The sequence below is a fragment of the Quercus suber genome, unplaced genomic scaffold (assembly GCF_002906115.3).
Source record: "Quercus suber isolate HL8 unplaced genomic scaffold, Cork oak 2.0 scaffold_449, whole genome shotgun sequence".
Classification (NCBI taxonomy): domain Eukaryota; kingdom Viridiplantae; phylum Streptophyta; class Magnoliopsida; order Fagales; family Fagaceae; genus Quercus; species Quercus suber.
In genome coordinates, this window is record NW_027069900.1 from 454,243 (window position 1) to 478,893 (window position 24,651).

Sequence of the window (24,651 nt, forward strand, 5' to 3'; positions counted from 1 at the left end):
GTGTTTAACTTGAAGAGTACAGAGTTAAGACTGCAATAAAATTAACAATACTAAGCACACACCCTAGAGCGCGCACAGCTTCATCACAACAAATACATAAAGAAGAGCAATCATGTACACTGATAATTAATAAACAGTGAAGGTAAACAAGTTGGGAATGGATGAAATTGCCAATGGCTTGCCATTTCAAAATAAATTTAGAAACCTCTTACCAAATTAGTCTAAGACTCTTTGTATTTATGTTCATAAACTTGTTTCNATCCCTCTAAAAATGCTGCCAATGGCAGAAAACAAAACCATCCTCACAAAGAATGCACACCACAAAACTATATTTCCACCCCTTCAACTATAAACATTGTAACAAATTGAATGTTATAAATGAATAAAATTAATTTTTCAACAGGGGATTGACAAGGGGTAAAAAAACAAGAAGAGATGGATAAGGAATTTACAACGAACATGCATGACCAGAGAATCTGAATGCACCATATACCAGGAGAAAACGAGAAAAGGCATGCTTGAGCCTCCATAGCCTACTCACTTAAAAATTGGAAGGCTGGATTCTCAAGAAGTTCGTCTGATGGTTTGACATCGGAGATTTTTCTCTTGCAGAGTAGTAGAAAGGTCATCAACCGAGAAGGGGATGCTGTAATGAGACATACATATTAGTTGATAACTAAAAAGCTAGTTTTTACTATAGCTCCATTTGTTACAACGGAAAAGATGAGATCTTTTTAATTATTTTTCTTCAATTTATATAATTTTTAAAACCCTTTCCAGTTATATTTCAAAATTATCAAGCTCTTCAAACGCACAATGGCAAGGGATTTTCTAGAGCCAGTTTATGGTTCTTAATGTTTCTAGTGTCCCCAGAGCAAATGTAAAAGAGAAACTCTCACCCGAGTTGTCATCCAACAAGAAGGAATTGCTCACAGCATTGTTGGAATCCTCTGTCATAAGTACCTCATGCTAGAGATGACCTGTTGAAGAAAAAGGTGGGGTTGTTAAGCTATCAAATTTTGACAAGATTAAAAACACTAACATAATTTTAGAAAAAACTTCACAGGATTAAAATTATTAACATTTCAGAAGATATTCTCAGAAAAAAGCTTACATCTGGAGACACATTCGAGTATTATAGTTGTCATCCCAGTAGAGCGTACATATTCTGTACAGCTGCTGAACACTAGATCTGAAAATCAAGCCATGATGTCAGAGAGAGATTGGATTTTTTTTTTTTTTTTTCTTTTGCTGTTGACATTGATAAAATATCATGGATACAATTCCCAAAGGAACCAAACATGTAAGTTTACATTATCTGGCACTAGCATGAACAAAATGAACGTTCAGACAAGGATAAGGTGGTGAATAGTTTAGGCAATAGCCACTCAGAAGAAAGACGTGAGCTGTCATCAACCAAATATTTAGCATCTATTCTGTGAGCCATGCTCCTTAATTATAGGGGTGGCAATGGGTCAGGTGGGGTTGGATCGTGGGTAACCCCATCCCTGCTGCCCCATCTCCTCTTTGGGGCAGGAAAACCTGTGTGGGGCAGGAGCAGAGCAGATCGGGTTTGAGGTGGGTTGGAGATGTTTTACTAATCCTCATGAGAGTGATAAGATAAAGATGAAACATAAGGGATGTGAGAATACTATAAGAGAATGAGAGACAAGGATTTTGGAAATGGTAATAGAATATCTATATAAAATAATTCTAACTAGGATTGTCTAGAAAAGATTAACTGGTATGTATAAATGATTTAAATATATATACATTCGGGTTGGGGCAGAACGAGCTAAATCTGTCCCTGCCCCGTTACCTCTTTGGGGCAGGGAAAATCTGTGCAGGGCAATTTTGCCATCCCAACTTAATTCTTTTTTACTAAAGGCCTTCTTGCTGCTAATCAGTAATCTTAAGTCACACTGCAAAGAGTCAGAAAGAGAATGAGAGACTTACAGGGCACAGGTCATGGGTGATTTCGTCGTAGGAAATTCTATATTTCTGATGTATGACCTGTAGATCAAAATCAGTGAAAACCAAGTAAGTTCTATATCATTAGTGCTACAGTTACTTAAGGGAGAAAATTTGGACCGTGATAATTTCTAGTTAAAGCTGCCACAGATTTTCTAATAACATGACAATATGCAAAGTAAATCCACAATAGTTGATAAATCACTCATTCATTTAAAATAAAAGAAAATCTACAATGTTTGTGTAAGGTAGGTATCTTTCAGTACAATGTGAAAGGAACTATTATAAGATGTAACAGTAAAGCAATGCCTGAAGAAGGTCCAAGACCTCTTTTCTAAAAATCATGTTGCATTTCAGATCGGAAATACACAAAATACACATATTGAATCCATAAATCAGATTATTTTTATATATTTAGTACATCAATCATATTGGCAATAATGCAATGCGTTGACATGTCACTGATATAACTTGTGGATTAGCTATGAATACATTATTTATAATTCCCTATTGCCAAACCGTCCACAAAACAAACAAGGGAGTAGATTCTTTGTTTTTTAATAGGTAAGTTACACATGCACCAGTGGGTCTTAAACCCATGACCTCACCCTCCAGCTAACACTTGCAAGGGGAGGAGGTGCCAATTGAGCAAGAGCTCATTGGCACAAGGGAGTAGCCCTGATATTAAACAGTCAAATGTTTTTATGGCTTTTAAATAATGTATTATTATCTACCCATCTATCAGCTGAAAGTAATAATGCCAGGATATTGCATAATATTCATTTATACTAACCGAAGTTTGATTTCAAAATCCCTTTTTCTATATAAGGAATAAATACATTAATATCAAAAGGGGGCATAAACCATGAACACTGGGAGTTTGCAAAAGATTTCAGTTTTATCGTTCTTTAACCTGTACACAAATTATCTCTGACCAAAAGAAAAATAGAAATTATCATTATTTATTGTATTGTCATACCTTATTTATAATATGACAAAGTTCCAAGCTTTTCCAAATAATGATACAAATTTCAGTCACTATCCCCAATTAATACTGAGAATTCATATAAGCATCAACTTAAGCCACCACTCACCCCCCCCCCCCCTTTCAAAAAAATGAAAAGATATGGTTTTCAATTAGGTTATATGGACTGATCACATTTGATTATCAAGAACTCAGATGAACAGATAACTAAGGAAACTAAGCAACATTCCAAATATCATAAAATTCGACAACGGTTGAGGTAGAAGCCATGGAGAAGCTTACCAAGAACCCAACAGCCTGTCTTATGTGCTTAAGTTCATCCCATGATGAGCTGCAAACTGCAATCCAAGGAGATCAAGTTATGAACCCACAGAAAACTATGTATGCATATGGGAAACAAAGTGTTCCATGGGTTGATGTATGTATACGCCCAAAGACTCGAAGCCTACATGCAACAATTATTAAAATTAAGAAGTTGCCCCCAAGAAACTAAAGTTTACCTCTTCTTTTGCTTGGCAGCACCATAGCTCCAACTCAGCTAACCCAGCTTTAACATATTCCCCATTGCTAAATGTACAACACTCACGACGTAGAAGAAGACTGGAAAGTCATAACAAATTACAATTTAACTAAACTTTTCAGTATACATTGATGAATGACGAAAAAAACTAATTACCTATTAAAGAGTTGTACGTTGATATATGAGAAAGTTTGAGTGTAGATCTTCTGGACAAGAACTGGAGGCACCTGAAACCCCCAACAAGTATAATCATTTCTGTGAATTTAAAAGATAGAAACAGTTTGGCAATACTCAAATTTTGTAACTTTAAAATCAACAATGAAGTTCCATACAAAATTATCTTTCAGTGTACTGAGAAGAGTGTTGAGGCCTTCAATGATGCTTAGCCAGTGATTTGTTGGAGAATCTTTTCCAAAGGACCGCCCAGATCTTAGTACTCCCTTTGACGTTCTCGGTGCCTATATATCCACATCACAGGTTACACAAGCAACACACTAACTTTTAAGATAAAACAAAAAAAATGCTGCTGACAGATTATCCCATAAGGTTATGCACAAGAACTTCCAAAAGGCAATATTTTAAAAAAATGAGGCAGTCAATCAAGTTTATACAGGGCAAAACAAAAACAAAAACAAAACATTATGAGCATTTGAACTTTAGCCCTCCAATGTTAGTAGTACAACCACAAAATATATTTTAATGGAGTTCATAAATGAAAGAAATTACCTGGATACATAAGGACAGCAACGATGACAACTCCTTCTTCAAGTTGTCTCGGATAATTCCATATATTTTCTCCACATAGGCTGTGAGCTGCTGCTTGAAAAGCAAAGCTGGGTATTTAGCTTCTACCTGGCGTACTACATCAAATGCAGAAACAGGAAGATTGGCAGAAGAAGGAGAGCGAAAACCCTGCAATTGAATGACCATATCATATTACATTGATGAAGTAAAGTGCTGATAATTATTATAATTTTGCATCACAATAGACAAGTCAGATTACATAAAATGAAACAGAACAAATTTTTTTCAAGCTAAAAAAGAAACAAAATGAATAATAGAATCTATACCATTGTCATCCTCCCAAAGAGGGATGTTGGAGCAGGAGGTTTCCGAGCAGATGCACCACTTGCACCAGACCCCTTCAGACTTTTTTGGAGCAAGAACAATAAAGTAGATGTATTTGATAACCAATAAGCCATATGATTATTGTCATCTTGATCCTGAAATTTAAAGATATATTATTTTTAACTTCTAATATTAGAAAGCGCACACCAAAGAAAATATGAAATTATTAAATAACTGATGGAAGTCAAGCAAACCAATCTAGCATATATACATATACAACAGTGGTTATGAAAAGAGAGAGAGTGAAACTAGCAGAGCATGAATCACTTCAATTAATTTTCACTAATAAAAAGAACAGAAGTTTTCCTTTCTACTAAAAAAAAGCAGCTACTTCTTCTACACTTGTGACAACTTGGAGCCATCACTAAAAAAATGTCCTACTAGACCAAAGTTGGGGAAGGCAGGAAAAAAGAAACAACTGCAGATAGCTGGTCAACTTTCAATAACATAGTGCTCTACATTTATAACATAAGCCTTTTTATTGCACAATGAACAAAAATTGCACTATGCCTGTTTTTTGAAGTCAATAGAAAATGAAGATGGTTGTTGCCTATTGTTAGAGAAATAGAAAGAAAATATTATGGGTTGTACCCTTGTGTTGTATGGGTGGCACTCTTCTAGAAGGGTGTAGAAGATTAGTGTGATGATGTGCCTTCAAAAAGATTCCCTATCTATTGTAACTACCTTTTTCTATATAAGAAATGAATAGTAAGAAGGCTGTGAACTAAGAATTTCCAGCTCCCCCTTTTATCTGCAATATCATTTTTATTCCTTTTCTTTGAAATGGTGTCAGAGCCTTAAATCCCTTGTCCCTCAACAGGAATTGTATGGTAAGAAGGCTGTGAACTAAGAATTTCCAGCTCCTCGTTTTTTGTGGACTATCATTTTTTATTCCTTTTCTTTGACATGGTATCATAGACTTGGCCCCCAACGAGAATTGAATAGTAAAAGAGCTGTGAACTAAGGTTTTCCTTTCTTTTCCCTTTGCTACTCATTTCTCGTTCTTTATCTCTGCATCCTAACATTGGGTTGAAAACCTGGTTACCAGGCATCTGAGTGTTGTTGGATGGTGAGTGAAGACATAGGTTATGGTTTGTCTTCACCACCATTGCTGCTGTCATTCTTGGTTAAAGGATGAAACAGAAAAAATGCACAAATGAGGAATCTAATACTTCGCAGAAATCCCAGATGCTAACACAAGAATTTTGAAGAAACAATATGTCTATATTAACAGAAAACAGTAAATTAATCCTAAATTGAAGGTGGAAGTAAAAATTGATTACTGATCATAAAGTTGTCAAAGGTTATCAAACTAGCACAATGATACAAAACATCAAGATGTGGAAATCAGAAAGAGTAATTCCATCCTGCAATCAAAAAGAATACAATTACACTGTACTTATAGTCATATATACCATTTACCATAATTTTTTATTATTGGGTACAAAGGGATACTTAGGGTTTGTGCTTTCATAGAATAGAATTTGATCTAAGGGTGTGCCTCTTAATGTTTCATTAAAGATAATCAACTCTCAGATGCATGATCTTTCTGAAGATTCACATCAATAATTGGATGCTTCAAGCATATGGAACAATCACACACAAAACAGCCATAAGCAAAGCAATCTAGTTACCTCAATGGCCGCACCAATCATCTGGATGAGACGATCAAATACACTAGTCCTTTCAGCTTCAAAAGATTTCCAGTGGAGAAGACATTTGTAGATGGTAAATGCTGCAACAGGCTTCCCATGACTGAACCCAATGTTTTTCATGACACAGCTAATAAGAGCATCAACGTTCTCCTGTAACAAAAGCAAATTTCAAATGTCAAAAATGATCAGCCTACACTCTTAAAAAAATTAAAGCATAGGCAGCTGAAGATCATCATGATTTTTTTAAACACAGACATGTTGCCGCTCAGCATTGGATCTTCTGAACTTGCTATCAGACTCCGTAGCAAATTTCTTAACGGGTGTTGCACTCTGTGATTCCTGCAAGAATAAACTCTTCTCAATGAACACAAAAGAAGAAAGAGTACAGCAAGTGGAATCATATAAACAGAGATTATAAAAGAAACAAATATGAGGGAAAAAAAAAGTAATTACATTAGCTTTGTCCTCATCACTCGCATAATGACCATTTTCCTGTCTCTGCAAATAACAAAAAAATATATATACAAATATAAATCAAAAACTAGAGATAGAGAGAGGATGAGGATCTACGCAGCGGTATAGGTTTACCTGAGTTGCTGGAGTTGTCGGATGCTCTGGTGCCTTTTTTACAGGCGTTAGAAAGGTTTGCTGCCGAAGAATTTGATTTTCAGATTCAATGTCAGAAAATTTTTCTTCAAGCCTGAAAATAAAAATAACAATAATCACGATGATAAAAATAAAATTTGAAAAGAGAGCTTTCATCCTATGTTCAATATGTAATTAGATCTATAATCAAATCTATGTCCAATATTACAAAAGAGACCATGGCAACCACCTTTGCATGGCAGTCTTTAGCTGAATTATTTTTGATTCTGCCTCCAAAGCTTGCTTCAACCGCTCTTCACTAATTTTGTTTGCCTCTTCATATCTTTTCTCAGTTTCATCAATTTTCTTTTCCAGTGAACTAACCATGGACTGCAAAATATTTCAAGAAAGCAATAGATAAGCACAAAGAAATGCACAGGTTTGTTCTCCCAAACTAAGGAAAGTTCTTGGGATGGCTATAGCAAATAAACAAGGCAGTATCCTTCAGCAAAATGCAGATCCTACACTTTCAACCACCTTACCTTCAGCTTTTCATTTTCACTGTTAAGCTTCTCCAGCATTTCATTGTCAATAACAGGAACCTCCTGTATAACAGGGACCTTCTCTATTGTCCTTTTTGCAGCCTCGCGTTCCTTCTCAAGCATTACTTTTGTTTCCTTAAACTGAAGCTGCATCTCTTGCAAAGTAGACTGTAGTTTTTCATTTTCTTGTGTTTTAGCTTCCTCTACATCGGCCTACACAAATTGGATATATTAGGAATGAGAAATGCAATAAAATTTCAAGAGAAACATGTTTAAGAAACAACATACACACACAGATAAATATATTCTTCTATATATCTTTCTACAAGCAAAAAAATACAGGCATTCTTCAATTACACAAGCCAAAATTATAGCAGTTTCTAAAACATAGCTCCATAAAGTACAAACTGAAGTTCATGAACTATTTTAAGGTGAAAGCCCCTAAAAGTTATTATAGAAGTCAGCCATAAAAATTTCAAAATATCTAAAAGTGAAATAAGATAAAGAGACTTCCCAGCATACAATGCATCCTTTTCCTTTTTCAGTTCGCAATTTGTAGGCAATTTGTTAGGAATTGAGGACAGAAAGATTAATGGAAGTGCATTGGGTGTGTTCTAAAGACTGATTCTTACATAGATGGCAGCATCAAAAACCATCAGCACAAGATCAAATAGATCAACCAGATGATCACAATGAAATATTTTTTTGCTTGTGTTACCCCTTTTTATTCAAAAATACTTTCCTTTCACATATTTTTTTGGTTTCATCCACTTCCCAGTACTAGAGATTCTAGTACAAACAGAAAACTTTGATCACATACAGACACACAGAAAACCTAAGTTCTAAAAAAAATATAACACATGGTTGCTGATTTAATATCAATGAGATCATATGGTTCCATTCTTCTCCTGAACCAAGAATTGCTATCAAAAACACTTCAATTGAAAACTTAGCCACACTTCAAGAGGCCAAGGTCCACAATTCCAGAAAATAGATAAGCCTCGTAGAAAATTCATGGATCTGACTGCATGTTCGGATAAGTAATGCAATGCAGCAACTTAACACAACTTTCAATAAATTTGTAGTCATATTAACACTTACCCTCATGCGTTTCTCCAGTTGTAATCTCCATGTCAATTCTTCAACTTGCTTTTCCAATTTATTTTTGGCAGCTTGAAGAGCACCAGTTTCCCTTGCAGCCTGTACATAGAGATGAGAAAAGCTAAGAGCCCCGAAATATCACATACAAAAGTGAAAATTGGCAAACTGTGCAGTGCAGCAAAAGAAAAGCCACATTATCAAAAAATAAAAAGTAAAGCAATCATAAATGACTTGGCAAGTAGAAAAACCACAGGCTATTTCCTTTGCTTTCTTTTTCTTTTTCTTTTTTTTTTTCTGGAAATTACATAACTCGCTTGTTTTGTTTTGATCTTGAGGATGCTATAATAAAATCCCAGTAACTCAATATCTGCCTCATATATGAAGCTGAATTTTTATAAGATGCTTTTTTTTTTCCTATTTACAAATTAAGAGCTGCCGATTAAAAAAGGAGTTTGTCAGCTTTCTGTGGCTGCAGAAAGCCTGAATCAGTATTCTGTGCAAAATTATACAGCAATATACTTCCCTATCATTCTGGGATATATCAAATATGAGCAGTGAGATCGATTAGGAGTACTTGCCAATGGACATTAATTGGCAAAACGGAGTGACAAGGCATTGTATTAGTTTCAATTTTTTAAAGAGAGAAAATTGTGAGGGTAAGGTGACGAGCTTGGAGAGACCCCAGAGATCATCAGGAGAGTAGAGTTGAGTGGTACTGGTTTGAGAAGTCAAGACAAAATGGGGCAGTAAAGCTTGAGAGATAGGGAGAAGGATTTTGGTTGCTGTGGGCAGAATGCGATGGCTGTTGATAGTGTGGGGTGCCTATGACAGTTAACAAATCTCACAGTGAAGGAAATTGTAATTCAAGTATTGCCAACGAATGTTGAAGTTGACAAATGATGCTGGAAGAGGTGATCTTTCTGAGTACTTCCATTGTAAGATAATGCAGGGTGACTGCACAAACCATGAATGGTTGCTGTTAGATGATGGAACTCTGTCCTTTTAGCTAGCAAAAGCTACAGCCGCCATGAATTGACGCAACTATTGGTCAATACTAAAATAAAAAAATAAAAAACTTTATGGCAACCCTTTGTAAAGAGAAATAGAATGAAACAGTTCCTTTAGTTATCCCTTTTCTTTCAGCTGTGAATTAGAAGGATTGAAGGAAAGCTACTTATTTCAATCAGCTCTAGAATCTGAATGCCATATAAATATGAAGGTTATGGATCTTAAGATAGAAAAGACTTCAGATTTTTTATAATTATTATTATAGGTAAATAGGGGAAGGGGGGCTGGAGGGGTTCAAATCCCAAAGCCAGGTACCACAACAGATGCTGGAACCAATGGAGTATCCCTCAAACCCCAAAAAAGACTTCAGCCTTTAGTTGAAAACAATGAATACATGCTTGAAAAATAATATGCATTTTTCCAATTTTATCAGATGTCTCATTGCAGACCAAATAACATTAAATCTCATTGATGATTTTATCTCTAACTACAATCCCTTAGCAATTTAATAATATAAGACCTTATGAAATTGAAAGAAAAGACAATAATGGAAGAGGTAATCACCATCTTAAGCTGGCGTAGTTCTTTTCGAGCAACTCTTCCTCTCCATGCACACTGTGTCGCAATTGTAGCTTTCTTTATCTTCATATAATGTAGCCGTGCCAAGAATTTGCGACACTGGCTCTGCAATTCAGAACCAAAAGTATTCCAAGATTGAGAGTTAATATAAGAGAAAGAAAGAATTCAGCAACATGGCTAGACAGCAAAGGTAAGGCAATTGTGTGGACAGCTCCTTGAGAGAGACGTCTGAAGTCACAAGTATGATGTTGATATTTCAAAACATTTCAACATCGTAGAATAACATAAGAAATGAAATTCAAAAATAAATCTAAAATAAAAAGATGCTTAGGAGCCTTTTAAAAATAGTGACGCATTTTGTTAACAATTTACTTTACCTGAATAATAATTGCTGCTTTAGTCTGCCTTCTAAAGCGTAGCTCAGTACGAGCAACCATTCCACACATTCCCCTCTGAATAGAAACGGCAGAGGAATACAATTCTGTGTAAGCTTTCCTAGCAAGATACATGCGCAAGGCTCTCTGGATCATCAGACAGGAAGCTTCTCTTCGCATGCCCTCGTAAACTTGCCGAGCAAGTTGTCCTGCAATCAGCACAGACAAAAGCTAAAAATAAACATAGACAAGTCTCAATGTCTCAATAGACAGGACTACAAAATATGACCTAAAACGTCAAAACGTCCCAAGAAATGTCTAGAATTAAATTTAAAATACCTCGGCATGCTGATTGAAGTTGTATAACAGACCGACGCACCAAGACATAACTTTTGCGAGCCAAATAAGAGCGGACTTTCCTTTGAATAATGCTGGCTGATCTTCCTAACACCTCACTCCTAAGGGCATCTAGTTCTGCCATCTGACCAGCCCTAAGAAATATCTTAGTTTTACCAATCTGCAAAAAAACAAACAGGACCATAAGGTCACAAAAACCATCCAGCAAATAAATGTATGAACATGTGACAAATCAGCATTTTACAACAGCAAAGGTAAACACTAATTAAGTGCCACAAACTAACCTATATACCTCTCAAGCCCCCACCCCCCCCCCCCCACAAAAAAAAAATACCACAAATAAGCAAAAAGGCAATACGCTATTTAAGTGTGTTTTGAAAAATCTTACTCAACATCAAAAGATTAAGGAGGACAATCAACAGTTTCCAGCATTCCTCAGACTCAAAGGATTAAGGGACATATGACTAATACAGAAGATATCATTATTAGTTCATCATCCATGCTAAATCAGATTCCTGTAGGCTTTTTCTTCTTCCTGGAAATCCTAAAATTCACCAACCCATAAGGTTGTAGTGCTAAGCATTTTTTTTCTCTTTCTATTGTGAGGAAATCTCCTGTTATCTCCTACTATCCTTTTCATTTCAATACATCCGTTAAAAGGTATAATCTTTCTGTTGTGAATAATCTTACCATGTTCAATGCTCAAATGTGGTAAAATAGTATTTTAGAAATTAACATCAAATAATTTTAAGTATACCCCGTCTAAACACAATAAAATATATAGGCGGGTTTGGGATGAGTGAGCTTGGATTCTCAAATAAAAATGGAAAGATTTGGGATAAGATTCATAAAACTAATCGGTTTTAAGACATATTTTAGCGTCTTCTGTTCAGGTTTGGGAAGGCCTGCTCCATTCCAAACCCAACCAATTGCCATTCATAACTAGAAGTTACATCTCACATATAAAAGACAATTTTTTTCTAAATACATTTTATAATAAGCAAAGATAAAGAGCCACAACAAACTAGATAGAGTGTAAGATGAAAAAAAAATATAGCAACATAAATTAGCATCCATTGTGCAAAGGGGGACTACAATTATTTTCTTCTTAATGATGTTAAAGTATCTCTCCAAGACTTGTGTTATGACCGCATACTAAATTTTGGGGAAAAAATAATGCACAACTGAGCAAGAGAAACGTAATTATGATTGAACCACAGCTGTGACGAATGTCAGATCACACATCAAATAATTACCTGATAGCCTTTAAGTCCCACCTTCTCTAAAAGCCTCTTGCAAGCAGCGACCTCATCAGAACTAACATTTTATTATTATAAGAAACAAGTTAGGACCTTTGATGGCTAGGCAGCATCCAACAGAAAGAAAAACAATCAAAATACCTTACCTTCCATCCAAAACTTCAGGTGCTAGGAGGCCAAATCTGTCTACAAATTCAACAAAGGGTTTTCTAGTAGGAAATCCAGCACAACTTATCCTAATTGCCTCCATCACTCCCTGAAATAAGATACATAATGCCATATAAACTTAAATAGACTCATTCAACTTTAAACACAATACAAACATATACAAAAAACCAACACATAAGATATCAACATTCTTACCCCACACCGTAGTTGTTGTAGAACATTTTTATGCTCAAAGATTGCTGGCTTAAGAAGATTATTGGGTTTTACACAACGAATGTAATGCGGCTCAGTGGAACTGAGAGTTTCAAGCAACTGTTGCAATTGTTGCTGCATAAGGTACAAAAGAGGATTTTACAACCCACAATACAGAAGAAAGAAGCATTAATTTGGCTTAAGAGAAGAGAAACAATATCAGACCTTGAACCGCGAACCTATTGAAGAGAACTTTGATGATTTTGATGAGTCCTCAGCTGAAGGTGGAAATAAACCTGCCACAAAGGAGCATTTTGAAGCACTCAAAAGTGCCTGATGTTCAGCAACAACGTAGTCCTTGTTCTTGTCCAGGAATTGTTCTGTTTGATAAGTGACCTGAAAATCATGTCAAGTTCTCAGTGCATGTATTTTTTTAAACAAAGACAATTACATCTTGCTTCTTAGGTCTAAATTTTATGACGTATGCATCACTCAAAAAAAAAGGATACAAACAAAGCATACTTACATCACCAGCATAATGGCAAATTGTGAAGTCACTACGCGATAATTTTGGTTTGGTGAAGCGATTATGATTTTTGAATGTCTGGTATAGCTTTTGGGCAAATGTCTCATGTGTTGATCTTGGAAACATACTACAGAACACACAACTTAGCAATCTCACAACCAAACAGTCTATTCATAAATTTTTATGCCATGATATAGAACAATTAAAGCAATACACCATGCAGTACAGTACTCACCAAGCCTCATCCAAGAGAGCAATAATGCCACCAGGTTTCTGAAAACCCACATACATACAAATTATCAAAAAAGACCAGTCATGAATAAAGTGGAAACAAAAGACAGATGCAGAGTGAGAATCATAAATTAAAAATACCAAATGGCCAGAATCATTTCATCAATCAGTTTGTCTAATTATAATTAAAGAACAATAGTAAATACATTACAATCATCGCAACCCCCCCCCCCCAAAAAAAAAAAAAGTAATTAATCGTAGTGCACTATTATCAACAGTAAATCAGAGAGGAAGATCGGTACAATTATAGTAATAACAATAATAACAAAAGGAAAGTATCAGCATCAGCAACAAAAGTAGAAGAAAACAATTAACCAAGATCAAACTTCAAAAACTTACAAAAAAAAAAAACTATAAATATATATACACACACACATATAGAGTTGAGTTCAAGTTACACCTGCTATAACTCTAAAATATATATAAAACAGTCAATATCTCCTAGTTCAAAACCCGCAACCTATGCTCCACCCTTTCTTGTGGGACAAGGAAATGTCATTTGAGCTAAGAGCCCATTGAATAAAGTAACCTAGAATTATTATATTGGCTTCTTCTTTTTTATGGGTAAATAATATAATTGATGGTTTCATGTCAAATTAATTTCAAATTGATTCCTTATATATAAGAACAGATTATTTCCAAATCAAACTATCCTACTTTTCTATAACTCCACCTCTTAAGCATATATACCTCTCCTTCCTCTTTACTCTTCTCCAGCAATCCTTAATCAACACCTTCCTTCCTCTAAGTGGATTACATATTTGAGACTACAATCATACAAATACAAAAAATAGAGTACAGGACAGGTATTTCATAATTTCCACCATTCCATAAAATGGAAGTTGTAGCACAAGTCAAGTTTTTATACAACCATCAAGACGTGAGGGAAGAAATAGCAGTACTTAAAGACCATAAGGTGCATGGAAGAGATGAGGTAATAAAGGGGACAGTTAGACCAAATGGTTGAAAACTGAAAGATTTGTCGAGATAGTACAAAAGTGGTGGTGAAGTTACTCTTTTCAGGGCACTGCTAGTTATGTTTTCAGTCGGAAGCTGAGAGCACTCAAGCAGGACTTAAAGCAATGGAATTTGGCAGCGTTGGGGTAAGAGAAAAAAAGTCCTTCAGATGATCAAGGAGATTGATGGTTGGGAGGAAATGAGGGTGTCATCATCAGAGGAAAGACAGAAGCGAGAGGAATAGAAAAGTGAATTACAGAAAATAATGGCTCCGGAAGATGCTTTCGAAGGCTGTTCAAGATCAATCTATTCAGGGCTTCTTGGTAGAAAGGGTCAATGAGCCTTTGATGATTTCACACTTCTTGTTTGCAAATGACACTATTTTTTTTGTGGATCTAATCCTGAACAGATTGGCTATTTGAAATGTGTACTGCTGTGTTTTGAGGTGGTTCCTGGCTTGAAGATTAAGTATGAATTGGTTCCAATTAGTGAAGTTCCTTTGGTGTCAACTTTGGCTATCATTCTTAGGTGTAAGATTTCAAGGCTGCCTCTGAAATAATTGGGACTACCATCCAATGCCATTTGGGATCCAATTTTGGAAAAAATAGAAAGGAAGCTGCCTGGTTGGAAAAAGATGTATCCATCATAAGGGGGTCACCTAACTTTGTTGAAAAGCACTTTGTCCAACGTACCCACTTATTTCCTTTCTTTGTTTCCCGTTCCAGCCAGAGTTGCTAAAATAATTGAGAAGGCCCATAGGGATTTCTTATGGGGGAGCCTAGGAGATGAGCATAATTTTCACCTCATGAGTTGGAAGACTATGTGTGACCCCATTTGGGAGGTTGGTTTGCAGGTTCAAAGTATAAGTCACTTTAGCAGTGCGTTATTGGGAAAGTGGCTTAGGAGATTTGTTGTGGCTTCCAAGTATTAAGTAGGAGGATGGACTTTGGGTGTCACAAGGAAGCCTTATGGAAGCATATTAGGAATGGATGGGGAAGACTTGCATCCTTTGTTCGATATGAGGTTGCCACTGGCACCTGGGCTAGATTCTGGTTGGATCTATAGTGTGGGGATGTTATTATGAAGGAAGCATTTCCGGCTCTTTATGGCATAGTTCGGAATAAGAAGGCATTAGTGGCTGAATATTTGGGCTGGGAAAATGATAATATGCAATGGGATGTTGCATTCGATAGAGCTGTTCAAAAATTGGGAGATGGAGGCTCTTCATTCTTTTTTGGGTCTTCTTTATTCCTCCAAGATTATAAGGGATAGGACAGATTACATGTTTGGGAACCCTACCAAGATAGGTTTGTTTGCTGTTAGGTCCTATTGTCAGGCCCTTCCACCTACTAACACTCCTGAGTTTTCCTTGGAAAAGTATGGAAATTGAAAGCCGCTTCAAGAGTGGCATTTTTCTTGTGGACAGCAGCTAGAGGGCATATCCTTACTATGGATAAACCTTCTTAAGAACCAGTTATGCAGTGTTTAGCGGTGTTGCATGTGCAAGATGAGTAGGGAGTCTACGGATCATCTACTCCTTCATTGTGTGTATGTGCATCACATTTGGTCCTTGGTGTTTTGTATGTTTGGAGCGCAGTGGGTCATGCCTAGGAAGGTGGTGGACTTACTGTATATGTATGTTTGGAGGACACCAATCCAGAGATATATGGGCGGCCATTCCTCCTTTTATTATGTGGACAATTTGGAAGGAACAAAACAGGAGAACATTTGAGGGGACTGAAGGCTCTTTGCCAGATCTGAAGCTAGTTTTCTTGAGATTACTGAATGCTTGGATGGCTGCCTTGATTAGTCATTCCTTTTCCTCCTTGGAGGCATTTCTAGATTTATCTAACTTTTGCTAGCATTACCGATTCTCTGGTACATAACCTGTGTACAGGGGATTCTGTTTTCCCTTTTTTGATGCAATAAAATTTCTTGTTTTACCAATCAAAAATACTCATGCTTTCTGCCCATAGCACACCACTAAACTTAACAAAGCCTCAACCCAACTACTAGGGGTTGACTACATGAATCTTTTTCACCACAGATCTTCATACTCATGCATGACTACATTTTATATTGACTAATTTACCTAACATCTGTTTACCAGCAACTTTTCCTTTTAGCTTTATAGCTTATTTGTTTATCAATAGCTAAAGCTGTACTACAATTATACTTTTGGTCCTGTTAGCAAGTGCCCTTAGGGCATTTGTTAATGAACCATTTTAGAAAAATATTACCACTTTTATGGAAAATATAAAAAGCTGTCAAAAAGATTAGTTGCTTTTTTCTTTTCGCATAAAAAGTTTCTAAAAATATTTCCTAAATCAATGCCCATTAACTTTTCCCTTATATACTTTAACCAACTTTCAACAAATAAGCAAATCAGCAAAGTGCTCATCAAAACACACACCTAGCCAATCCTCTTTTGCTTTAAGCTTTCAAATAGACTGGAAGACAGGACACTTTACAAAACAGCAACAGATTTAGAATTAACAGAAAATCATTAATTACTACATTACGCAAGATCAAAGACCAGATGTGAAGCACTGTTTTCAGAATGTGCTTCATCCACTTTTGGAGTAATTAACAAGGACACAAAAGTCAATCATATGCCATCAGGATTCACTTCAGCAGAATGAACACGAAAAGAAAGTTTGATTCATCAAAGGCAAAAAAAGCATGTAAAGTATTGTTCTAAAAAGTGAAAAAAGGAGGCAACCCTAGTACATAGGGAGTATGCAAGAGAAGCAGCAACACATAAAGAAAGTTCCAATCAAAGAAAGAAAGCTAAGCAAAACAGTATGCATGTTAGATGCACAAACCTTTTCAATAAGATCTAGAATATCTTGATTATCAACAAACTCAATGTAACTCCAATCAATTTCCTCTTTTGTATATTCTTCTTGCTCCATTTTGAAAACATGCTGCCAACAAAATATGTTTGCATCAGAAACACATTGACTACACCTGGACTGAAGAAACACCAAGGGCAACAACAACAAAATTACAGATATTCTTCACAGAAAAACCTGATTGAAATGTTGCTGAAGCTTCTCATTGGTGAGATTGATGCAAAATTGCTCAAAACTGCAAAAATACACCCAAAAAAAAAAAAAAAGAAGATGAAAGAAGATAACAACCATCTGAAGCGTCACTTATAAATCCAGTCTACAATTTAAATTTGATGTTATACTCTTGCAAGGCATTACTTTTAATCACTTTACCGGTCTTCTTGGCAGAAAAGTAATGAACTCAAATTTGGCATATTAGTAGGAATACAAAATTCCATATATGCAAATTCGGCTTAGGTAACTAGTACAGGAAGTTAGAATAAATTAACAGAAGAAGCTTTGACATCATAAGATTTTTTAAACAAGTGTAATATGTATTGTAGGGGCGGAATAAGATATTAAAACATTAAAAAGGACTAAAAGGAAACTGCTCTTTCAAAGCTCCAATTGCATGTAGACATAAGCATGGTGTCTAGAATTACCATAATGTAACATCATCCCAACCTAAAGACTACTTAAGCAGAATGAAGACAAAATTAGTGGTAAAAGCAAACAGGCAGCCAATGCAAGGAACTGTGCCCGTTTGGTAACGCATTATCAAACCAACTTTTTCAAAGAACAGTTTTTTAAACCCCACATTTTCTTGGTACAGCTTTTTTGAACAACCTCATTTTCAAAAGGCTGAAAAATAAACTATTCCAAACGGGCACTAAGTGTTTATATGAAGATGACAAATCTTCACAGTTGTCCCAAAGATAAAGAAATGAAAGAATTGAGCACATAAACTAGCACATTTTACTTTTATGTAGATGCTCAAACCCCCCATAGTAACAATGCTTCAGGTGTTTGAATTCCTTTGATGTACTTAAAAGGAAAAAGCAAAAAAGCGAGATACCGGTTATCAAAAAGAAGTAAGCCTCACAAGTCATATTAAAGTACTGAAAAGTAGTAACATGAGGGGACAGGGAGACATGGTTGTAAATTCATAATCAAAACAAACAGTAAAAGATATATATGGTTAATTAATAAAGAAGTCAGATGAAGTGTATGGTGCTTGATGAGTCAGAGTGTAACAAGTTGCAGAAGGTGCAGACTCAGCCCTGAATAGTGAAGCATTTCCCTTATGAGAAAACCCAGTATAACCTTAGAGCCTCAAGACATAAATAGCTGTTCAAAGAGAGCTTCAGACTATCCTTTTACAACTTGATGCACATAAAAATGATATTCCATTGAGCTCACACAGAGAAACTAATCTATGCCAATTATAAAAAGATACAGCAAACCAGTTAAGCACCTGTTTGTCTTGAAACTCTCAAATCCATAAATATCCAGAACACCAATCAAGAACTTTGACTCCGGATCCTGACCAATTGAACTATTTAATCTATCCACAAGCCTGTAAAACCATGAAGGGAATTAAAGAGAAGCACTGCAAAACAAGCCACAGCAAGTTGCAATACAAACTTAAACAAAGTAACCAGTATTACTAAGTAAGGTCCCCACTGAATAATCTTCAATCAAATACTCCAAAGAGAAAAGCTTACCAGTCAAACAACCTCGCATAGACAATTTTAGCCAAAGCATCTCTACTGGTAGCTGCAGCTTCTGGATCCAGCCATTTTGTGATAGTTTCATCACGGGTTACAATTACACGTTTGCAAAGAGAATCTTCTAGTGCCTTTGCATCACACCTGAACAAAATTTATGAATTACCTACATATTCTTATCATAGAACATGCTGAGCAAAATTATCAACTGGCGCATCTTTTAGTGAGAATGTTTGTCAATCAAATTGTTTAGTTACATGAAAAGCTCAGACGCAGTTCTTAGATGATAGCAAGATTTTTCGTCTTTGGGCTTGGACGAGTCTGTTTCCTCCCCTTTTGTAAATTCAATGTTCCCAAGATGCAGAATTGCGGCCACAACTCGAAATATTGCATCCTGAAAGGGGGTAGAAATGAATAAAAATAAGATTTACAAATAGCAGTTATAATTGAAGGATCTTGTCTTCCACTTGAACTAATTCCCTATGAAATACCTGCTCATCAGTACTTATTCCAACAACTTCCATTGCCCTCCGAGTTGCAATATATTCCTTTGAATCATCAACCCCATCCAACTCAAAGCAATTTGTTTGATTCAAGTAATGAAATGTTCTTGGGTTTCCCAATTTGTACCTCTGAACATCCTGTTGAAGGTATAAGAGAAGAAAAATGAGAAATGTCTGGAAGCTAGAAAAGAGCAGTTGATGCTTTACACATGTAACATAGAAAAGCTGAAAGCATTCTTGCTTCTGCTTGAAAAAAAAAAATTCATTTGTTGTAAACAAAGAAATGAAAATGACATTTGAAGTTTTCAAAGTCTGTTTTCAGACATGTCTCTAAAAACCATTCATTTTCTGGGGACATTATGTTTCTATTTTTATATCACTTTCCCAGCAAAAAACACAAGAAGATGAATTCAAAGATCTGATATCCATTTATGTTCTTAGTCTAAACCATGAAACTGGATTGTGCGACAACAATACAGGCATCGTGCTACTAGGTAAAGTGGTTGAATACTGCACCCTAGATAACAAGAAAACTGAGACAAAAGCAAACACATTCACAAATAATGTTTCCCATTTTCAGATTCTAAAATTCCAATTTAGAAGAAAGAATACTTTTTTCCAAATGGAACTTAAGACGGCCTAATTTTACAGCAAAAAATTTTTTACTTATCAATACAAACATACAGCAAAATACTAAAGTATGGAACATAAAAATTCACTGTGTGATTCTTTTTATCACTTAGTTTGTATATAACAGAGTTCAATTCACCAACAAAAGAAGAAGAAAAAAATATTAAATTACAAAGTTTACCATAAAACCAGTAAAGATTAAAAATTCACGTGGGAATAGCATATTGAGACAAAGATCTACAAAAATCCATTACTAAAAAAAAAAAAAAAAAAAAAAAAAAAAAAAAAAAAAAAAAAAAAAAAACACATCCCTAACAACAGCAACGAGCCTTAATCCCAATTTTTTGGAGTAAGCTAAGGATTCTCAACAAATTAGTTAGGGTCAGCCACATGTATTCTTTTCACCCATTCTATTCTATCTAAAGTCGCATTCTCTGTTATTCCCTTAATTGATAAGTCCTTTTTTATTACTTTTGCTAATATTATTTAAGGTCTTCCTCTACCTTTTTCAATTCCCTCAACTTGGATTGGATTAATTCACTTTTTTTTTTGCAATGCATTATTCACTCGGTGCATTATTCACTCTGCTCTGAAGATGACCAAACCATCGCAAGCGACTCTCTCTCATCTTTTCATCAATAGGAGCTACCCCTAACTTTAAGTGAATTTTATCACTTCTGTGTTATGATCCTAATGTCCCACATGAATTAAGTGTAAGATTAACCATGTGTTTATAAACTCTTAAGTACCCTCTCCTTGCAAGCTAGTTTTTAAGGGTGAGTTCTACTCATGAGTTCCTAACATTTAGTATCAAAGTTAACCACCATGTCGAGTAATCGAACATAACTCATTGAGTATGGGTTCAAATGAGTTGCGGTTTTGTGGTCGGATCTCGAAGGGAGCAACCTAGAGGCTAGATTAAAATAACTGATAGGTGAATGGAGCCTCCAAAAAGAGAAGGGGCTACCATCGGGTTAGTGTCGCTAGAGTAAAATGTCGTGGATATCGATTGCGAAGCCTGGTGGAATATTATGATCCTAATATCCCACATGAATTAATTGTAAGATTAACCATGTGTTTATAAGCTCTTGGACACCCTCTCCTCACAAGTCGGGTGGGTGAGTTCTATTCATGGATTCCTAACATTAGGATTTATCTTTTCATGTATTTCCACTTATCCATCTTAACATTCTCATTTCAAATATGCTCATTTTATGATTATGTTTATTCTTAATAGCCCAACATTCACTACCTTAGAGCATTGCTAGTCGTACATCAGTCTTATAAAATTTTCCTTTACTTAATAGATATTCTACGATCACACAATACTCTTGATGCACTTCTCCACTTCATCCACTTTACTCTTATACTATGATTCACATCATCCACAAATCTCCATCTTTATGAATTGTTGATCTAATATATCGAAAGCTCTCATTCTTTAATATCTCTTGACCATCAAGTCTTACAACTCCTTCATCTGTATTTCTTTTTTTTACTAAACCTCATTCCATGTACTCTGTTTTAGTCCTAATTAATCAAAAGCCTTTAAATTCTAGAGCTTCTCACCATATTTCTAACATGGCATTAACTACACTTCTAGTTTCATCCATTAAAACCATATCATCTACAAAAAGCATTCACCAAGAGACTTTCTCTTGAATCGATTTAGCGACCACATAACCTCTTTATGGACCCTATCATATGCTTTCTCTATGTCTATATTGGATCCATTCATAATAGAGTGACTAAATTTTACACTAGCCATCAACCTACTGCAACTATCTTCCTTTACCCAAGCTTGGGACCGAATGTCAACAAATATATGACAATAAGCACAGACATAGGCAGAGTTACAAAAAACATATCTCCTAAAATAATAATAATAATAATAATAAAATGACAAAACAAACTAGGTAGCGATCAATAAAAGCTAAGCTCTAATTTCCATTAAAGATTACCCAATTCTTCCTTTCTCAAATCACAAAAGAAAAGTGTATCTCCATAATCCACCTTCTCAAATTCTGAACCATTTTGACATCAGCTGCCAGCCTACCACTAGGGCTACAAACATATTATCTTGGTACCACTAACAAAGTAGAAATCTCAAGAAGGAATCATGACACAAGAAAATTGCAAAACGGACAATGAATATTAGACAATTCACCAACACAGACTTGATCTTGCATACTTCCTAAAGGCCAAATGTTTGAATATATGAATCTTATCTCTTATCCTTGACATTAGAAATATAGAGTTCAAAAGTAAGCCAAACCAAACAAGGAGGTTTGGTACGTTTTTTGCAGAGCAATGGGTTGGCTTGGTTTTTGGACTTACTCAACAAGTTGTTTCAGTCTTTTAGGCATCTCATAAAACCCCTAAACCAAACAGAACCAACGAGTACATTCAAGTACAGCAATTTTATTGGTTGCCTCGTGGAGTCAACTAAGGATAAGCATTGTTCTCCTATCCCTTACATACACTCTCTCTCATCTCAGCATCTCACTAATGCACCACCTCCCTTAGCTCACTCAACTCTCAGCCCCTCTCACATCTTCATCTCTCATCCTTTACTCTCATTGGAGCCATGCCTCATGATCACATGTTCCAAAATATTGATCCAGACCCATTAGATAGCTCAATTGAACTCAGAGTCCCCAAAAAAATTTGAGTAGCTATCCAATCAATCAAGTTTAGTTTTCTATTTTTTATTCTCTGATAAGTTCTGCCTCCAAGGGGAGGAAATGGAGAGATTTGAAATAGTGACCTCCGCTTCATGAGGCATGATCCCCAACCTCATTTGCTACCCCATGGGGTTTGCCACCATAGCTAACTAATGTCTATAATTTTTTGAATGTACATTTCCAGGAGTTTTATACGTTTTAGGTTGATAAGATTTTGGAGCTAAATTTGATTTACCTGTACCACATGATCGAAAACTAAACCCACCACTTCTCCTTGCTTAAGTTAGTACTAGTTTTGTTTGTCTGATTGGTAAGTTACACACACATCCTAGTCAATGAGCCTTACCTCGAATGATATTTCTTCCATTCACAAGTGAGGGTGGAGGGTGAGGTAAGGAGTTCAAAGTACAGCAGGGGCATGCGTAACTTACATATAAATAATAAATAAATAAAAAGGAGGTTACATACTCGCCAATTTGTTTTGAGTTGACAACCTCACCCTCTACCTTGATTTTACAAGGAGAGGAAGCACCATTTGAGGTAGAAATCATAAGCAACTTAGGATTGGTTTTCTTAAGACATTTGTTGGGAGTTGGTTTAGGTCTTAGAAAACTGATAAAGGTCGGTCATGTACTCATGTTTCAAATTTACATGAAATTCAATCCAAACTAGCCCATGCCCATCCCTAATAATAACAGAAAAAAGACCACCAATAAACCCAAAAATATTCATGCAACTTTCAAGAATTGGAAGCAAATCCCTAGAAGTGAGTTGACAAAACTGCCAAGAGCCTTGAAACTCAACTTGTACCTCCTCGCGTTTCTAACGGAGACATCTAGGGTTCAAATCCTCCTCCCCCAACTATTGAATTGTCACAAAAAACAAACAAATAAACAAACAAAAAGTGAGTTGAAATACTATCTCCATTTGATAAGCAACTTCCAACTGCCTTCATTGACCCAAGGCACTTTCCACTATCAATAGGAGAAGTTCCAACAACCAACAACCAACACCTCCCCCCCCCCCCAAAGAAAAAAAAAAATTTCATATCGGTTGCACAAAAGCTGTGTCTACCAGAAAGTAATGAATTCCATTGAAATGTGAAAAACAATTGGAAATGCTCTTAGCATCAAGGCATGCCACTACAGTTCTACACTGAATTTCCCAAACTCCGACATTGATATGCTATATTTAAAGTAGGGTTCCAAGAAAAAGAATAAAAATATAAATTCATTTTAAGCACACACAACAACAACAACAATCTGTAAGTGAAAAAAGAGAATCACCAGTAAACCTCTAGTTTTAACCTCCACATCAAACATCAGCATGAACAATAAACAATCATACACAAGACTAGAGTATCTAGAGCTGAAACATCAAGAGAGAGAGAGAGAGAGTATCATGGTCCGCTCTGCAAATCCTACTTTGGCCAGTTCACAAGATTATGAGACAAATATTTCCATGCAAAGACAAAGTAATACAAAAGAAAAAAATAATCTGCAAGTATCAATCCTGATTCTTTCCATGAAGCTGATTTAGTGAAGCAATTTAGAAACCATTACCTCTGGTGGTGCAGCACAAAGCATGTAGAAACAGTGATAATTTCTCTCAGGATCAGACACCTGGCAAACACGTGATCTTTCCAGCAAATAAGTTCTGATAGCAGCTCCTGAAATTCTCCCCATCTTGTCAAATTGAATCTCCACGAACTTACCAAAACGACTGCAAAAATAATATGCACATAAGAATGGAACCCTAACAAATAGATAGTATCATATAAAATTTGCATTATACAAATAAGAATATTTTTAAAACAATAGATCATCCCACCTCGAGTTATTGTTTCTAACAGTCTTTGCATTACCAAATGCTTCCAGAACAGGATTGGACTGCAAATCAGAGAACAACAAAAGCATGTATGATACAGGTGACAGTTACAAACTTAGGAAAGAAAATTATTGAAATAAAATTCAAGCCAATGACCTCTAGCTCGAAGAGCAATACCTAACCCCACAAAAATGGGGTGGTGGATGAGGTTACATAGGTTCAAGACCCTTTGGGTGTGTATGTTATAA

At 35.7% G+C, this 24,651-nt stretch overlaps 1 protein-coding gene and 1 long non-coding RNA gene across 2 annotated transcripts in view; both read right to left on the minus strand.

Annotated features, from left to right (window-relative positions):
- Positions 1-916: 916 nt before the first annotated feature.
- Positions 917-1,188, minus strand: LOC136062752 (uncharacterized). The gene is made up of 2 exons (XR_010624473.1): positions 1,115-1,188; positions 917-980 (listed from the first exon to the last, which is right to left on the minus strand). It is a non-coding gene; the product is annotated as an uncharacterized LOC136062752 (long non-coding RNA).
- Positions 1,189-3,408: 2,220 nt separating this feature from the next.
- The window catches only part of LOC112027888 (myosin-6), a 29,912-nt gene continuing 8,669 nt past the window's right edge, over positions 3,409-24,651 (minus strand). Inside the window, exons 6-34 of the mRNA XM_065762248.1 lie at positions 24,407-24,465; positions 24,139-24,298; positions 19,251-19,400; positions 19,017-19,153; positions 18,757-18,903; positions 18,507-18,608; positions 17,231-17,288; positions 17,024-17,125; positions 13,186-13,223; positions 12,951-13,077; positions 12,650-12,820; positions 12,428-12,559; positions 12,211-12,320; positions 12,062-12,122; positions 10,788-10,965; positions 10,452-10,657; positions 10,060-10,179; positions 8,488-8,586; positions 7,387-7,599; positions 7,095-7,234; positions 6,848-6,959; positions 6,713-6,757; positions 6,515-6,598; positions 6,239-6,409; positions 4,547-4,699; positions 4,203-4,388; positions 3,809-3,934; positions 3,633-3,703; positions 3,409-3,556 (exon numbers count right to left, since the gene is read on the minus strand). Of these exons, the coding sequence (XP_065618320.1) occupies positions 3,424-3,556; positions 3,633-3,703; positions 3,809-3,934; positions 4,203-4,388; positions 4,547-4,699; positions 6,239-6,409; positions 6,515-6,598; positions 6,713-6,757; positions 6,848-6,959; positions 7,095-7,234; positions 7,387-7,599; positions 8,488-8,586; positions 10,060-10,179; positions 10,452-10,657; positions 10,788-10,965; positions 12,062-12,122; positions 12,211-12,320; positions 12,428-12,559; positions 12,650-12,820; positions 12,951-13,077; positions 13,186-13,223; positions 17,024-17,125; positions 17,231-17,288; positions 18,507-18,608; positions 18,757-18,903; positions 19,017-19,153; positions 19,251-19,400; positions 24,139-24,298; positions 24,407-24,465 (3,591 nt within the window). The 3' untranslated portion in view covers positions 3,409-3,423. The remainder of the gene's footprint in view (positions 3,557-3,632; positions 3,704-3,808; positions 3,935-4,202; positions 4,389-4,546; positions 4,700-6,238; positions 6,410-6,514; positions 6,599-6,712; positions 6,758-6,847; positions 6,960-7,094; positions 7,235-7,386; positions 7,600-8,487; positions 8,587-10,059; positions 10,180-10,451; positions 10,658-10,787; positions 10,966-12,061; positions 12,123-12,210; positions 12,321-12,427; positions 12,560-12,649; positions 12,821-12,950; positions 13,078-13,185; positions 13,224-17,023; positions 17,126-17,230; positions 17,289-18,506; positions 18,609-18,756; positions 18,904-19,016; positions 19,154-19,250; positions 19,401-24,138; positions 24,299-24,406; positions 24,466-24,651) is intronic.